At 46.4% G+C, this 18,243-nt stretch overlaps 1 protein-coding gene and 1 long non-coding RNA gene across 2 annotated transcripts; one reads left to right on the top strand and one right to left on the bottom strand.

The window, feature by feature from the left end:
• Positions 1 to 3,948: 3,948 nt before the first annotated feature.
• LOC147187963 (uncharacterized) lies at positions 3,949 to 17,322 on the bottom strand. Its single transcript, XR_015097584.1, has 3 exons — positions 17,055 to 17,322; positions 16,299 to 16,371; positions 3,949 to 4,016 (listed from the first exon to the last, which is right to left on the bottom strand). It is a non-coding gene; the product is annotated as an uncharacterized LOC147187963 (long non-coding RNA).
• LOC147187964 (protein LRATD1-like) lies at positions 5,985 to 7,641 on the top strand. Its single transcript, XM_086100405.1, has 2 exons — positions 5,985 to 6,098; positions 6,285 to 7,641. The coding sequence occupies exon 2, from the start codon at positions 6,322 to 6,324 to the stop codon at positions 7,132 to 7,134; it is 813 nt and encodes a 270-aa protein (XP_085956531.1). The 5' UTR covers positions 5,985 to 6,098; positions 6,285 to 6,321; the 3' UTR covers positions 7,135 to 7,641.
• Positions 17,323 to 18,243: the final 921 nt, after the last annotated feature.

The raw sequence follows: 18,243 nt of genomic DNA, 5'->3' as shown, positions 1-18,243 counted from the left end.
CCTCTGACAATCGGGCCTTTGCCTGACTTTGACAGACAACAGGGGAGAATTGTCCCATTTGTCCCGATAATCAGTTTGCCTGCAGCCTGCTTGAGCTTCTCGCGCTAGCAGTGATCAAACGCTAGCACGTCTTGCTTCGTGACTGTGGCGCGTTTTACATCTGTGATGTGCTGCGAGCTCAGCGCAACCGAAACAACAAATCATGGCTGCAGGCGGCATCAATCAGAGAGCCATTTTAACTGCCGAAAGCTAATTAGTTTGCTGAAAACCTGTATGATCTTATTTTGCAGACTTTTCCTCAAGAGGACATAAAACCTCCGCGCCACTTTTCATGCTAACCGAGTTATAAATCGAGGCGGAGCGCTACACTGTTGCACTTTTCCTGGGCCAAAGACTCAAAAGGGCAATTTTTCACTTGGACTAATGAATATTAATTCCTGATTTTAATCCAACTTGAATCGGGAGAGCGTGCAATCCCATTGAGGCCTTGTCAATGTGTTGACACCATCGCGTTGTCACCAACTCTTGAGACGCCACATTTTCCTTCGCGCTGGCATCAGTTTCACTCCGGTTGCAAGTGCGTGGCCCAAGGTCGCATTAAATGGGATTCGCCCAAGCGCGTGGGGATGACTCCGCTCGAGACAATTAGTCCTTGTCATAGCGTCATAACGTTTGGAGCCGCCGACAGCGACCTCCGTCTGACCTCTTCTGACACGGCCGACTTCTGCTGGGCAATAGCGCACACGGTCTGGCGGCGCTGCTGATGTCGGCACATTTGTGCTGTGGGACTGGAGCCGCTTCACTGGAACTGATTAGCACTTTTATCCTGCGCCCCCATGCCGACGCCAGCTTGCATACCAATGGACCTGTCCAAGCGCGGCCGCCCAGTCCGATACATGCCCCGAGCTCAAATTAGATGAGGGGACAGCGGCGGGGGAGGCAAATATGATGCTAATATGTCATATAATACGCTTGCAGCCATTGATGAAAAATGACCGTTCCAGTTGAACCTCGTTACAACGTACCTCGAGGGACATAAGGAAATCTTGCACGTTAGAACGGTAGTTTGTTGTGACCATTTCCAATAAAATGGCCGCCAACTACGATGCATAATAGAGCATGAATATTTATAGATGTAAAAACATGAACAAATAATGCGGTATAAAGTGCCTTCTCCAGTTCAGGATGTGACGATCATCTTTCAACTTTTGGCCTCGAACTCTGCCATGATTTTGTCGCCCTTACGGATGATTGTCGAGAAATCGTCGACTTTACCAATTCGACAAGTGAGAGACAATTTCAGCCTTCACAGACAGCGAGATTTGCTTCTGTTTACCAGCCACGTTCTCAGAGCATGTGCTCTGGACTGCGCCGTGCCTCCAGAAGTACAACAATGTACGAGTCGATCAGTAGCGTTGCTAAGCAACGGAGGGGAATCCATTGCTGTTCATAAGAAAGGTTGCGGCCGAAAGTCTCCATTACAAAGGTGCTCGTTGAAAGTAAAATCGGCAAATGAAATTACGTGTCATGGGGACGTTATCGGGGTGAAAATGTAAACGGGGTACGTTGAAACGGGGTTCGACTGTACAACGTTCATCTTCATCGGCGAACCACATCCGATAAATCGGGTGCAATTGCCATCGTTGCGTCCCTGTGACATTTTAGACATTTAGGCGAGAAACGACCCAAAAAACGGACATACATGCAATCCAACTGTCACTTGTGTCACAAGACATTTTAGAAAACAAGTTGAGATCGACAAATTATTCGAACCCTTTCAGGCACAGCGGTTACTAGAGTGGACATCTATTCACAAGTTGTTTTCTCTAATATTAATTCATCTTAATGTCACCGGTGTGCATCAACCACTACAATGGACAACGGCCATTTTTTTTCCATGCCTGAAGACTAATAAAAACACTTGAGAAAAAAAATCTCGATGTAGGTTATTATTATTTGATAAATTCCCATATGGATGTTTGACACCTGTACGAGAGAGGCTTATATCGCACATTGGTGCACATCGTTACGTCGGGGAGCGCAAACTGTCCCTCTGCACCACTTTTCCCGAACGGCGGAAGATCTGGCAAGTGGCGTAGTGACATAAGGGCAACTCGCGAGACTCGGCGTGTCTTGCGACAGTCGCAAGGACGATATGAGGAAGAAGTTGGCATTCAAAGCCACGTGGACGAGCTTGCGGTGTGTCAGCCGAGAACCTCCGGAATGAGTCGCAGTCTGACGGGAGCCGATAAGAGACCATCGGCCGAGGAGCTGCTTTTCAATCACACGCAGACGCGAGGCTGCATCCACACACACAAATTGCGAAAAAAAAAAAAATTCCGGGGATGTTTTTTTTTTTTTTTTTTTTTAACATCTACTTGCATGTAAGCCGGTCAGCAAGTAAAAAGGCCTGGCTGAACGTTCCATTTTCTACTCAAAGACAATGACTTACACTTTGCCGTTTGCGTTTGTGTGAGATTTTCGGGAGCGTCTGTTTCACGGTGAACATTTTGCCAAATCAATTACTCACGTTGGCAAAAAACTAAATGTTGCCGCGTCAAAACTTTTCCAATTTCCTGCCCAGTCGATTCGCCAGACGTCTCCGCCGAAAGACGTTGACGCGATTCTCAATTAAATGGGAGCCAACGGTACACTCACGCTTGGATTTGTTGCAAACCGAGACTCGCACTCACGCGCCCCAAAACGTTTTTTTTTTGTAAGGTTCGAAAGTTATGAGTGATGGAACAAACAAAAAAAAACCCTGACGCGCTGTGTAAACAGTTTTTAAAATGAAGCAGAAATAAATCTGCGTGCTCTTTCCTTAGTGGCTGACCAGTTCTTGCTACGCTGATGAGTTACTTACAGCGATCATTTTTCACAAAACGGGCTTGCTCAAATGTAACTAAGCTAAGTACGTGCGCTTACTGTCAAAAAACAAAAAACATCAATACAAATACGACCATATTTGGACATAGAGGACGAGGTTTCTGCCCAGCAGTGACGGAATGTTGGAAACGCGTTTGCCTTGCTTGGACTGTCGAAAATTAACTGATTCGGAACATTTACACATAACAAAACAAAAAAAGTTGTTTTCGATTATTGCACACATTTTTAGGAGTATTTAGCATTTAATGACTGAATAGTAAAATCGGTCACACTGCACAATGACTGGCCTTACAATATACAAAAACACAAGATGATCATCATCATCTGGGGCACTTCCCAATCAATATTTATACAATAACATGACAAAAATATTTGTATTTTTTAATTATATTTAATATTTTATTTATATTATATATTATATTATATTATTGTATAGTATATTTAATACATATTTAATATTTTGAAAATCAATTAATCCCAGAAAATAAAAAACTCATGAGGAGTGTGGTCTCTTTTTCAAACGTGATCTGGCCATCAAGATTTGCGGGCATCCCAACATGCCCTTAATCGTAACCAAAGAAATGATGTCAAGTCACAGGTGATGCTGATGATGGAAGTTTCAATCGCGTCGTCTAGTGCGACTGATTCTGAAGGCAAATGATTGCCATGGCAACACAGAAGGCTAAAATCCGATTGGACCAAAAAAAAAAACGTCTAACATGGGCATATCACTCGAATCAGCATAGAGAAACTCCACAAAAAAAGGTGTTGGAAATGCATTCTTTCCTGTCACTCACAGGCCAATTTCCCTTTGACGGGTTTGGTCTGTTTGCCTCGTGTCAGGACCATGAACTTTGGGGGGCGCCAACAAGTACTCTGCTTACTGTGCAGTAACGACCCACTACGTCGTATACAGGCAAGCCCTCTCAGACGCAAGTGTAAATAGACGAGGGCTGAGCACCGAGTGGAGGCTTTTGTCCTATGTGAGTGCGTGCGCGCGCGTACGGCAATATCTCACCTCACAAACACCCCCCCCCCCCTCCTCTTTGCCCGCCACCGCTGGAAACAAAGAGCGAGGACTGTTACATGTCGGCGCAATCCGCCACCATCTGGGAGAGCCAACTCAGGAGCTGTGTGAGAGGAAAAGGGAAGAACACATTGCTGTTGAGGAGGAGGTGAAGAGGGGGGAAAAAAACCATGGCCAGGTGGGGGGATGGGAGGGGGGTGATGTAAATGGCAGGATAGCGATCAGCTCTGGGCGGCGCAGATGAAAAGACGGGTGCAGCCGTACTCGCTATATGAAAGCTGCGCACGCTACATTATGCATGCGACAGTGGCTCGCCCGCGCCGCAAATTTGATGAGAGTTTCATCGGGGGCTGACGCAACATCCGGCGAGGCAAAAAAAAAATGTTACACAGTTTGGGATCATTTCCCTGGGGACTTCTTTGTTTTGGTGCTGCCGTCACACACAGACACAAAAATGCCAAACGGGAATTGGCAATAAATACAAAAACTTCCATTAACTGCTAATTGACACACACGGAGTGACAACGCAGACAACATTACTTGCAGGCATTCTCCCGCTGTTCTCTGAGTACAGCTACAATGGCTGGAGTTTAGTTGGGGACCTAGTCCGCCTCTTTTTGCCGTTTTCTACGTGGCATGTCTTCCAGCTGAACATTGAAGGTGCACACGTTTTAAAACCAAACAATGCTGCCTTCAAAACAGACCCAGCTTGCTGGTAACTTATAATGCAAAACGCCTTGGACATGCTAACAGTCTACGGATTATTGCGCACTGAGCGCTCCAAGCAATGGGTATTTGAACACAAATGGTGGAGCAACACGTGTCGACAGATATAACATTCACAGTCAGATATTCTTTATCTTCTAGAGCAGGGGTCTCAAACTAATTTCACATTGTGGGCCACATACGGACTCGGTAGATGTCAAGTGGGCCGAAACATTCACATGATACCATACAATCCAATCCAATACTGTGCTATGAATCATCAAAATCTCATCTCTTTCCTTTGTTTTGGTCTCAAGAAGCATTGATTGGCGCTTTCATATCATTTGCTGCGTTGGGTCTATCTCGGTGACAGACTGAGACTGCTGTTTTCTTCCCCGATCAAAACAATGTTGTCTTCTATTGTGATCAAAACTGTGTGCCCCCTAGTGGATAATCCAGGAATTGCATTTTATTTAAAATATTCATTCTGTGTCTTTAATGCATTTTTTCCCACTTTTAGATTATCCCGCGGGCCGGCTCGAACCTCCCTGGGGTCCGGTTCCGGCCCGCGGGCCGTATATTTGACACCCCTGTTCTAGAGGGAATGGTTGATATTAGAATATTTTACTTGATAGTAATAGAAGTCTACTCATCTGTGTCTGGATGATTGCATTATTTTGCCACCCAGTCGCAAAAGCAGGAAAACCAGAAAGATGATTACATTCGGTTTAATTGGGTCATGAGTCAGTTTTTCTTTTCTTATCGAAAAACACACTGCAAACATTTCATTGCTTTTCTTTTGGGGCATGGGGGTGTGAATGGATATATGGCAGTTGCATTTGATACAAGTGCAAAAAAATTCAACTTGTATCTCAAGGAAACATTGCATCACCCATTAATTGCGACTGAAAACCTGAGACATGACGGATTGACTTTTTAGAGTTTTTGCTCTGGCTTTTCAATTTCATATTTTTTTTTTGCTCATATAAACTGTGCCCTGGCTCCACAAAGGCTGGCAAAGCTTCACAAATTGACCTGTAAGTTATGTTGTGCTCATTCGGCGGTGACCTCCTCGAGCGCAAGCTTGTAGAACAACACAACTTGTCTGTCGCCGTTTGTCGACTGAACGGACCTCTGCTCACACTCGTCAAGAATTTCCACAGCTATGCGACACACGCACGCGCGCAAACGGCGCACCCGCCACAGGAACAACCACCTCCAGCGGCCACACGGTCGCGCGCGCCTCCGATTGGAAGGTGTCGCTGAATGGCGATTCCCACCCACGCTCCCCATTGGCTGATCGAGAGGAGGGGGCGGGGCCTCAGCGAGCTCCATAAAGGCGGCGAACGCCGGAGGAGCTCAAGTGTCGGCAGGCTCGGACTCCATCCGCGGAACGGTGCGGCGCGAGAGCGGAAGAGGAGCGAGGACGCGCGCTCATGGAAGTGAAGGATATTTAAGCACCTGCCTGGGGGGCGCACAGGTATTCTCTCTTTTGGGGGCTTTGCGTGCGTTAAAAAGGGTCGCGCGTCAGCTTTCGTGCGTTCCATCGGGGGGAGCTGGCGTTGGCAAGTGCCAGTCGAGCGCCTTTGTTGACGCAGCGCCCGTGCGTAAAATGTGCGCACTGGCGTGTTTTGGTGACGCCTCTCTGCTTGTCCCTCCCATGCAGACACCGCAGTCCATGCCTCTGCCTTGCCGGGTCCTTGATGGGAAACCAACTGGACCGGATCACCCACCTCAACTACAGCGAGCTGCCCACGGGGGATCCGTCCGGGCTGGAGAAGGACGAGCTGCGTGTCGGCGTCGCCTACTTCTTCTCCGACGACGAGGAGGAGGCGGCGGACGAGCGCACGCCGTCGTCCGACTGCGGCTTCGGCAAGGAGCTGAGCCCGGCCGACGAGGACGGGGGACCGGAGGGCCCCTTCTCGCTGAGCGAGGTGGAGTACTCGGCGTTCCGCGCGCACGAGTGCATCTTCTCCAAGCTGCGCGAGAACGAGGACCTGGACGTGTACGCGGCCACAACTTTGCTGGGCGTGTGCAAGCCGGGCGACTTGCTGGAGCTGGTGGCGGCCGCGCAGCCGCCGCACTGGGCCGTGTGCGAGCACGACGGCCGAGTCATCCACCTGCACAAGGGCGAGATCCGGCGGGACGCCTTGCTTGAGGTGTGCAACGGCCGCCGCGGCAGGATCGCCAACGGCCGCTACCGCTACCGGCCGCTGCCCGCCGACCTGGTGGTGCAGAACGCGGCGGGCCACGTGGGCCTGCGCAGCGACGAGATTTGCTGGACCAACTCGGAAAGTTTCGCCGCCTGGTGCCGCTTCGGCAAGCGCGAGTTCAAGGCCGGCGGCGAGGCGCACTCGGCCGAACAGCAGTACTTGCTCAAGGTGCGCCTGGCCGGCAGCGGCGTGCACACGCTGGTTTTTCGCAGCCTGGAGGACTTGATCCGCGAGCGGCGGCGGGTGGACGCCAGCGGGATCCTCGAGGAGCTCTCCCTGGTCGGCGGCGGGGGCAAGGAGTGATCGGGGGGGCGTGGGGCTACTGTTCAATCTCCCCCCGTCCTGCCGACCTGTTGGTTTTGGACATGGCCGTGATGTATTTCAAGACCGCAGACGCTGTGCCGTTGTGGAATGTGGAACCGCGAATACGAGACAAGCCGCCCCCCCCCCCCCCCCCGTTCTCCTCTCATGACTGGGCATGCCCCCCCCCCAAGCTGCATTTTTTGGGGGGGGCGGTGAAGGGGAGGGGGGTCCCCCTCCTATTTTCAAGCGTTAAAAGGTCCCTTCCTGGTCACACATAAGCTGCCGAACGGCAGAAAAACAAACAAGCATTTTCGGCTTGTTCGAAAGCGCCCCTCTTCTTTGCCATACGAGGACAATATACTTGACTCTCAAACCACAGCCATCTTGCTAAAAAAAAAAATGTATTCCTTTATTTTTGTATTTGCGTTGAGTGGATTTTTGACCCTGATCTTGTTCTTTTCCCCCCTTGTCCTTTTTTGATTCAAATAAATGGAGGTTGAAATATGAAAACAAGCGCTTGTTCTAGCAGGTGTTATTAGGTTTGTGCACACGCGCACACACACACTGCAGTTGTTACTCACCGTCTGAATTATTCATGCACTGCTGACCTGCCTGGGGCCTGATCGACTTCATATATCTGGCCGTATTTGAAACGCCAGGAAATGGTCATCTGTGCTGGGTATGCAAAAGCCTCCATGGGGAATAAAAAAAAAATTCATGGGGAGTTTAAGCAGGTGCATAGCTTGACGGAGGATGAAAGGTCCGTTCTGGTCCCCCGTCAGCAGAGACCGGGATGTGTTTTAGCCAACTTGTCGTTTTCGGGGTCTGTCTTGGAATGCAGGCTTCCCACATGTTTTTCACACGCTTGCATGGCTACTCCGGTTTGCTCACACATCCCAAGAGCATGCATGTCAGGTGCTAATTGATGACTAGCTACAAGATTAGCCAAAAATGAAAGTGAGATTGAAAGCAGCTCATTCTCCAGTACGAGTTCGAAAACACAAAAATTACATCAAAAATATCAAAACTAGATTTTTGAAGTGTGTTCCAGACACGGTTGAATAATGTGGACGGCTCGTTTCCGCCGGTGTTTACGCGCGCGGCGGCGCCTCAAGCGGTTTCGGCGGCAGCCAACGAGCTCCTGATGCAGGAGTACGTCGGCCCGCGCTTTTGTCTGCCGATGCTCGGCCACGTGTCGATCCAATCGGAGGTCGCTAGGGTCCTTGGTGGTCTTTGCGATTACATTCTCTTGCCTAAAATGGGCTGCGCATGCATACGGAGCATTTTGTAATCCTATTCTGATCCAGGTCAGCAAAATGCCGACTGTCTAATGTCTCAAAGTTTATCCTGAGTGATGACCCCGTAGTGTGCGCGCGTGTCTAAAGTGAGAATGGTGAGTTTTCTGCTCAGGAAACAGACGTGTGCTCATCTAACCACTAACAGAAGCACTGACCTACATTTACAATTCTAATTGAATTGTATTCATTTATTCCCAAGAGTCGATTCTCTTCATCTCTCTTGGCTGCATTGGTTCCAGTGCATGTACGTCAGAATCTTTTTGTTTGTTTTTTCTCCCAATCAGATTTCAGCCTTTGCATGCCAAACTGCCTTCAGAGGTGGCAGTGCTATCTCATGCCACTTCAACTCAAACAGCAATGGGACTGTTTCTTTAACCAATCAGATTCCAAATTTGTATCATTAGTCTGAGCAAAACTTGCTCCTCGGTTCTTAGATTGTTTGCTGTGTAGTCAGGAATGCCAAAACTGCCTGGGATTACACTACAGAAGTGGCAGCTTTCCACAGGGCTCAACGATAGGTCCACTCGACATCTGTCGAAAATGACTTTGTAAGTTACAATCAGGAAGCTAGATAAAATATGTGGCTAGTTATGGTCCGTCACAACAGCAAACATTTCGAACGTAAAAACATCAAAAAGGTTACTTGTAGTTTGGACTACTCTATTTTTATTCATCTGCTCTATTCTAAAACGGCTAAATTGTTGTGAACAGGTCAGAAAGTCTCGAGACTTGCTTGTGGCTGTTTTGGTTCATCATCATTGCATTAAATCATGGCTGGCTCAGGTGTGCGCACGTCACCCCCTCCCCCCATCCCCTGCTGCCTCCTGCCCTTGAGAGTTAGCAAAATGAGGCCAGTGGGGCGGTTGATGTTGCGAGGAAGATTTACGTGTGTGTTGACGCGAGTGGCCATATGTGCGCATGAGCCCGTGGAAGCCTGCGAAGCAACAAGCTCCAAGATTGAGCGGCTTGATTTGCTTGGGCCATATGTTGCCCGCATCTTTATTCATGAGGGGCTGCCTCACATTTGATTTTTTTGGTCAGCTATCGGCGGAAGGTAAACGCTGTTGTTATACTATATATCCACTGAGGGGCTTTTTGCGCAAACCCTTCGCAGTTGTGTATGCCCGACAGCTACTCGTGTAAGACAAACACAAACAACCTCCGCCTTTTCTGATTGTGCTCACACTAACATTGTAATACTTCAAACTCAAGACCACATTTTGAAGGTCTTGTCGCAGAGACTGGCACCAATGTGGTAAAACAACAAATACCTTCAAATTCACATCGAACTAGCTTTGCAGAGGATAAAGAGTATATACTTGTGCATAGTGGTTGTCCGTCTACAGGTCGCTGCAGCACCGTTTGTGTTCAAATACCCATTTCTTAAAGCTTGCAGTTCATTTTTACTCGCAAGTCAAAGAGAAAAATCATTCGAATGACTGCTCGTATCGCCGCAAACTGGGAAGTCTGGTGATTGAGCACGAGTGTTTTGAGCGTACGTGTTGTCTCCCCTTCCCTCCATTTTTTTCGCATCATCCTCTGGAACAAAGCCAGCAAAGTCTACAATGAAAAAAATGTATTTGGCGAAATAAATATTTGCTAGTGGTAGTTGACAGTTGGGTTCCAGTTGACGGATAGAAACGTCGGTGGAAGTTAACAATTAAAAAGAATAGCACTGTTTAAACCGTATGTAAACAAATTCATTGGTTTTATAAGGTTTATGAACTGTGCGTCCTGCAGTCCTTACATTTTCGATCCATACCCCCCCCCCCAACAACGTCAATTGAGTGGAGGTGTATCCGAAACGATGATGGTTATCACTTTGCTGAAATGATTGCTTCTCACTGTGCTGCCGTGCAAAGTTTTTACCAATCAAAAGTTTTCCCCGCAAAAGCCTTTTCGGTCATCGGCAAAGGTGATGAAACTAAAGGCGAGGATTGCACGTTGGCATATCAATTTTTGATTTGATGGGAAGCCTAAGTCCCTGCAGTTCTGCGCTGCCTCGTACCTCCGAGTCTCTCTGGCGCGAGGACGGCGGGTGGCGTCTTCCAAAAAGGTCAGCGACGCGTCACTGCTGACCGCTCGGCACGTCAGAGGTAAAGCGGCGGCCATTGCCCATTGGCAAATCCCCTACCTTGAAGAAATAAACGTGCAGTCTTTGGAAATGAGAAAAATGAGAATCCGCTGCGAGCCAACTTTGATATTTTCAAGACGGGTTGTGGGATGAATTCAGATCAAACACTGTACGGGTTGTTTCATGACGTCTCTCGACAGCATGAAGACACACAATGTCAGTTGGGCGGAGGTGTAAGGTTTGAATTGAAGAGCCTGTCAAGGGAATTCAGAGATATGGTTTTGAATGTACACGATTGAAGATAACAGCTGAAAAGAGTGAGAACTGTCTAGCATTTCACTTTGCAATAAACAGTTTTCACCATTTCAGGTTTCTTGATTTAGGTGGAGGGGGCGTGGCTAAAACGGTGCCTGATGACACACTGGATTGACATTTGAGTGGGGCGGGGTTTCAGTGAATTCAGCGGCCACGCCGGCTGGCGTTCAAAAGCGTAAAGGACGGATCGATTTGTCACCATTTTGAAGCATAATTTTCTACACGTGGCAATTTTGTTGACAATTTCAAACATGGCAGAGTTGAAACCAGCACTCTGTCATGGGTCAAAGACACATTTATATTCACTCAGCGGATTTTGAAGTCCCAGCAGTGCGAGTCGATCGACGGAAAGTCAACGACTTTCGACTGAGGCCCTCTACCTGTACAAACGGACTGACTGACTGGCCTTCAGAGTGCGTGACAAACCCGTCTCGACTGTCAAAACAAATCGAAAGGATGCTTCCACCGTCTGTCGGCTTGGTATGCTAATGACAAAAACAACGTTAACAACAAAGCAGCTTGCTGGATCCTCAAAGGAAGAGACACGGGCTCATGTCGACATCACCGCATGAATAATACAATTACATCTCCCACTGAGTGCGTCTGTACAGACCATAAAGTATAACAATGGCTATTTTTGCTAATTGTTTTCCTTATTTAATGGGCTTAGTGTCGTTTGACTAGATGTGCATGTATTATGTCCCTTTTAGGGGGTCCTCCGTTGACAAAGGCACGACATGCGAGGATTCAAGGTGACACAATGAACTAGTTTGTGCACTGGTGAAGGCCATGTTTAAAGCTTTCATGTGATTGGTTTACATCTATGGTCTAGAGGTGTTTTTCCATATAGATATTTTCTGATGTGACTTTGATACTACATCAGCAAGTTCGGGTTACGTTGCCTCGGTAGGAACAGACCTCCGTTCCTAAGCCGAAGACACCCTTCACCACAGAGGCTATCTACTAAATCCAGATTTCAACAGTATACTCAACAATGTTGAAATGGTCCGGCACTACCATAGAACAGTATGGGTGTTCCACAAGGCTCCCTACTAAGTCCACAGATTTGTACAGCATTCTCCGCATCAATGTCAACATTACTTGGTGTTCCAGTAGGTAAGTATAGCAATATATGCTAGATAACGGCAGTCCCCTCAGATTATGTTCCCAGAGTGAACAAGAACACGTCTGTTATTCATTTGATCGTTTTAGATGCCCCTTATTACCATAGGAACGGAACTCCGACACAAAGCGAGGGCACCTCTTATTAAGATCGCTGTCGCGTTTTAACTCAGACTTAACAATGGCGATTAGTTGAAGAGGAGGAGGCGGGGCTAAGATGTGTGCCGTCATAGGTTCGTCCACTTCACCGGCCTGACACTTTAACGTGTGTGGTCCAAATCCTTCCCTGCACTTTCTTACTAAGCGAGCTCTCAGTCAGTAGGTGCGGCACAATCACATTATGATTAATAGGAATGCCCGAGCATGGCCGCGCCATCACCTTGCTGTGGCTTTAACCCTTCTTAAGGAATCATGGGGGATAAAAAGGTTACTGGGGGGAGGGGGGAAAAATCACGGTGAGCAATTCTGAACCTCCTCACTGGTAAAATGTCACGCAAGGGCCCCTTACTTTTCATACACTTCCAGTGCATTTTTTTCCCATATCGCCCCCCCCCCCCCCAACCCTAAAAATGCACTGGAAGTCATGCTTTAATAATATGTCTCATTTTAAGATCCTTGATATTTACCTCATGGTACAAATTCTTCTCAGGCCAGAACGCCAAGTACTTGTAAGAAAAAAAAAAAAAGCTAATGGAAAGAAAAAGAAAATACGTTTGACAGCCAGTGTTGTGGCCTGGATGGCTCCTTCAGAGCCGAGCTTAAAAGTACGCAGCTCATCCCTGCGGCGTGGCCTTGCATATTTACAACAGCTCCCGTCAAGCACAATACTGCTCCCAACACGTGCGAGGTAGGGCTAAGCCATAAAACATCTCTTGGAGGGAGGGTGGGCGGATAAATTATTAGAAAAGGTGTAAAGCAACCGTCACACACCATGTTCAGATAATGGGGGGGAAACATTTTAGTTGGGGAATATACAGTTGAACCTTTGAGGTTAAACAATCTTTTGCGTGACGCTGGTTTACAGGTTCCGTTTCTAATTCCAAAACAGGCATTTGAGAGTATTTTGACCGATTTTTTAACACCCTCACAAAACTGTTCTGCGACAACATAACCATAGAATGGAAATTGATACTAGCGGTGTTCTACAGAGATCTATACGAGGCCCACATCTTTTTACAGTTCACTCCTCAAAAAAAAACGATCACCATGAATTGCAAATAAAGTTGTACAGAGCATGAGTAGTGGAATTCACTCCGAGTGTGCTGTAATTATTTATCCTTTCAGTGTTAGAAGAGTTTTTGGAGCTAGGAGCCTTTGGCTGGTCGATATGTTGCTTTGTGGTTTCGTAAATTGAGCTACAAGTTGGATCACAGAACAATTCAAACTCGTAAGTCAAGGTACCACAGTAATAACGTTATACATTTCCATGTGTGGCTTTAAATCAGCCATACAGGAAAATTTATTTCACTGTTGAGCCTACCATCTTCATAAACAAAACAAGCAATACACTGCTGATGTTTATCTACGTTGAGCAGCGAGCACGCGGTCGGTTCATAATGATGCGCAGGTTGATGTGTATTGACAACGCGAGCATGCACGCTCTTGTGTGTAATTGCCACCGAAGTGGTGTTTGTGGAACAAGCGCAATCATAAACGAGCACGCGTGCCAGTGAGAGAGAATGGCATAATCCGGCAGTAATGGAATATGAAGCCGAGCAGAAAATTGTGGGAAAAAAAAAAAAAAAAAGACTCCTAGGATGGCCGTCGGCAGTGATGAAATAAAAGCCCGGGAGTACAATATGTGGAAGGTATAAAGGCTAATTAATGCCCATCGTGGCAAAAATTCTTTCTAATCGTCAAAAAAAAAAAAAAAAATGCAGCGAGTACATCCGAGTCTTTGGATGGATGACCTTCTGCTTTGCGTTATGTTCACTGTATCAAATGACTAACTTCAGCCCTGACAAAATGACCACAGAGGCGACGCAGAGGAGAAATTTCAAGGTAGCGAGGCAAGTAACATATTTTGCAAATGACTTCAGAAAGCTCAATTTAGCCGTAAAATACAAACTGAGTGAGCTTTGCTGCGAATAGCGATGACTTGAAGGTATAAATCCAAACAGTGGTGCTGCAAAAAAAAAAAAAAAAAAAACAAGGTTGGAAACAACAATCATAATGGAAACGGCATGACATGCACAGTTGGCATTTTTAGCTTCAGCCGCAAAAGTTATTTATGAAACTGTCATTTGGATAAGGACCTTTCAGAGAAGCCAAGACTGGTTTCATTCGAAATGAATTTCCGCCGTGCTCCGAACGTGACAGCAACCTTCACTTGTACAACCATTCCAAGGATAACGTACACTTTTACTCCCGCTTCGCAAGACACACAATTGGCCTCTCTGTGCCGAATCAGCAGATTGCCCATTTATCCGCCTTTGCCTTTTGCATAGAAGCCAGCCAAGTCGGACATTACTCAAATTCATCATTCCTGGTCAAAATGACAAAACGGCCAGATTTCGTCCGCAGTCAAGCTTCATGCTTGCTGGATGGGCACATTCTGATACTGCATCAGCATACAAATTACAGTGAAACCTCGCTATTAGTGGGGGCTTGGGAGCAAGCTCCGACAGCGTCATCATCGATAATTAATAGACGGCCCGAAAAGGACACGCGATGGTTGGAGGTGGCCAACTCTTTTGACTGACACAGAAGCCCTTTCTTGGAACGCTATTGACAATCAAAACACACGCACACACAAAATAGTGTGCAGTCTTTCCTTAGCATTTCACAAGTGATGTGTAACGGGTTCAAAAGAGGGTAAGTTGGATTCCACAATGCAAACTTTTATAAACAAGTCAAAGCAATAACCATCTCGGTCTGTGGCTACCGGGCAATTTTGCCGCACCACATGAGGCCTCCTCTTCTCATAGTTAGACTTGCCGGAGCAAACAGAATTGAATCAGGATGGAACATTGAGCACAACAGCAGCCGAACGTGATCGCTCTCTGACCCAGGCCGTGACCGGTAGACTTTGTCAGCCCGGACGTCATGGCCTCAGATCGTTCGTCCACGTGGCGGCACATCCAACCTTCAGCGTGTGAATCAAAAAGTTTAGCAAAAGGATTATTCGCCGCCATCTGGCAGCAGCGGCAGGGGCGGCCGCTCTTTCTCCTTTAATGGCAGACACAATTCGTAGCCTCCCTGCGGGGTTGCAGCCTGCTCGACAGTCCTTCAGCAGTGTGTGGTGGAGCATAGCTAAAGCCTTATTCTGACGCCCAGTCGGCAGTGAGTAGAGGCAGTGAAATATTGATGCAAAATGTCAGATTCCAGGGAGAGAAGGGGAGGAAATAAAAAAATTATTTCTACATTAGCATTGAAGGGCACATACAGAGCAGCTCTATGCAAAGAACGTTTGATGCAACTAGTTACAACGTCCATCAAGTTGGCCGAAAAATTTTGAGGTTAATCGTATTAGAGCCGTCTCTATCTGCACAGATCACATTTTATGTTGTCGATTTTCAGCATGTATTCTTTCTCCTCCCCAAAGAACGCGTACGGCAGCCGTGATGGCCCAGACCGGTGTGGCAGTAATACACGACAGTATTTATTGTTTCAAATTTAATAGCTCAGAATATACAACTCCAACAACCAGGAGTAACAAGCATAGAAGGATACAATCATCAGAAGGTGCACATGCCACCAAAGGATAACCAGAAATACACCGGCCATTCGGGTAATTTTCCCCCGAAATTCCCATCAGCCAGCACGCCCCTGTGGCTGAGTACTGTTACATTGTCTGTCTACATGTGTTGCTACCCCAATTGTTTCCAAATTCCTGTTGCTTCAATGGTTTTTAAAAAAAGCAACTGCCGATAATTGTTAGCACGTCAATTATGTGTTAGCATTAATCTCGAGGCTTGTTCTCAAAGCAACGTCGTTTGGTTGTTTTAAATAATCACAAATTTTTCAAGGTGTAAAATTACACCCGAAATCATCAACAAGACAATACATTTGTCTAATTGATATGAGATTCATTACCAATACCCAAGCTGCCTTTCAGTCCGCATTTCAATTAATTCAATTACGTTAGGAAAAGGAAAACATGTTTTTTTTTCATGTATTTGCATCAGCTGACATCCAACCCTTACGTCGTCTTCCAGTAATGAAATAATCCGCTGCGAGGCCTGAAGTGGTCCAGGGATCACGCAATAACCACACAAACCTTTACAGACGTGAAATTCCGACTTTCAAATGGAAAGCCTGGAGGCAATTATAAAATGCTAATGGTGGAACGTTCAGGGACGGGGGTCTTATCAGAACGCTGGAGTGTGTTTGGCCTGCTTATTTATTTATCTTACCTTATTTTGTTGACGCTGTGAGCGGTGCACTCCCCGTGGTGGACTTAATGAAGGATCATGTCGTGGGCCTCAGCTGTTAAGAGGCAGAGAGACAACAAAATTCAACACCACTTAACCCCCCTGAGAGGCGGACGGCTCATCAAGCTCGTCAATGAACGAATGATTTTCGGCGAAGCGGAGGTCACGGAGTCATTGTGGCGCAAATCCAGGCCAGCTGCGGTTTAATTGTGGCCGAGCAATGGGGTTTGGCTTTTCACTGGAGAGCCATCAAAAGGGACGACAGGGAGGCGGATGGAACGCAAACGGCGCGTCACAGAGGTGCAATTAACGGGCTGGTTAGCATGTAAGCGTTGGCAGATGTGAGCGTGGGCACTTCTCCTTGTGTCTTCTCATTACCACGCTTTCGACATAGTCAGTACAACCTACCCAAAAAATCCCCGAAAGGCAGACTGCAGAGTCGTCACTCACCATTCGAGTTTTTCTGTAGGAAAAAAATTATGGTGTCTTGACTAACAAGTTTATTTTGTTTACTGATTTTTGCCCAACAGCCACAAATCCGTTATTTAAGGGAAATTAAATCGTTGGCGATATTTACATTTAAAACGCGAGCACGGCTGCGCAGCTAATCAAGCGGTTAGTCATCTCGTAGTTGGACGAGGAACACTTGCGATCCTGATCATTTGCATCAGGTGTGTTGCAGCAGAGAGACAGAAAACAGTTTGGACACCCCTGATTTGGAGTTTCCAAACAACCTACCATGCATGTTTTGGAACGTGAGAGGAAAGTCACGCAGGCAGGGGGAGCCGTGAAACCTGTTTGTTGAAAACTCGGACAACACGTCTTCCATAACTTAATGAGTAACTGCGACCGTGATGACCATTTTGGCCATGAACATGCCAGCCTGATTGCGAGTGTAAATTGAGGGGTTCGTTGTTTTTCAGTGGATGGCTCTTCTTTACGAATGGCAAAAGGAGAGATGGAATCCTTTAATGTTCATTAAAAGGAGAAAGAAAAAAAAAACGTCTGCACCTCCGAACGGATGAAGAGAACACAACCCCCTTTCACTCACGAAAACACTTCCTGCTTCTCTTTAGCCAATCAGACGCAAGCAACATAATGTTTTAGCAATTATTAAACAGAATATAATTTAGATAATTATAACATAAAAGAATATAATGCTCAAATATAAAATGAAAATAATAATTTAACATAAGCTTACACGAGTATTGTTATACAGTACTGTCTGACGACTTCATCACTGCGTATTGGCGATAATAAATTTAAATCAAAGAAATGCCAATCCCGTGTGAATGTTATGAACAAGGTCGTTTCTTGGTGGGGGAAAAAAATCTTGGTAAATGTGTAAAGTTGAGGGGTTCGTAGTTTTGTACTGGATAGCTCTACTTTAAGAATTGGCAAAAGGAGAGATGGAATCCTTTGAAGGCATCTTTTTTTATTTTCAAACGTCCGCACCTCCGAACGAACGAGAACACACCTTTTTTTCCGGTAACTCAAACACTTTCTTGGTTTCCTTCAGCCAATCAGACAATATCAACATAAACTTGCTGAAGCAATTATTAAACGGAATATAACCTAAGTAACTGTAACACAAAAGAATATAATGCTCAAATATAAAATGAAAATAATTAATAATTTAACAAGTTTACAAATGTTACGCCTTTAGAAATGTGAGAAACGTCATGGTGACGTCACAATGTCGACCCAAAAGTGGTGCCCCCCCAAAAAAAACGATTAACTCACAATTGGGGGTTGAAACAGCAGCACAGATTGACGTTCAAAACCAGGCGCCCCTGATTTACTTTTTGGAGATTGTGTAGGAAAATCCGCAAAAGCTTGCGCATTTGTCGAAAAACTTGGGGGCAAAGAAAGCAAACGAGTGGAAGCAATTTCCAGCGAGCTAATCAGACGCAGGTGAGGTGAGGGA

This window comes from Hippocampus guttulatus, chromosome 20, assembly GCF_054856545.1.
Source record: "Hippocampus guttulatus isolate MCC_2025c chromosome 20, RoL_Hgut_1.0, whole genome shotgun sequence".
NCBI classification, from domain to species: Eukaryota; Metazoa; Chordata; class Actinopteri; order Syngnathiformes; family Syngnathidae; genus Hippocampus; species Hippocampus guttulatus.
This window is presented reverse-complemented; position numbering and strand designations above follow the sequence as displayed.

What these genes read in the sequence shown, in the direction of transcription:
- LOC147187964 (XM_086100405.1), top strand. Translation starts at nt 6,322, where the DNA reads ATGGGAAACCAACTGGACCGGATCACCCACCTCAACTACAGCGAGCTG.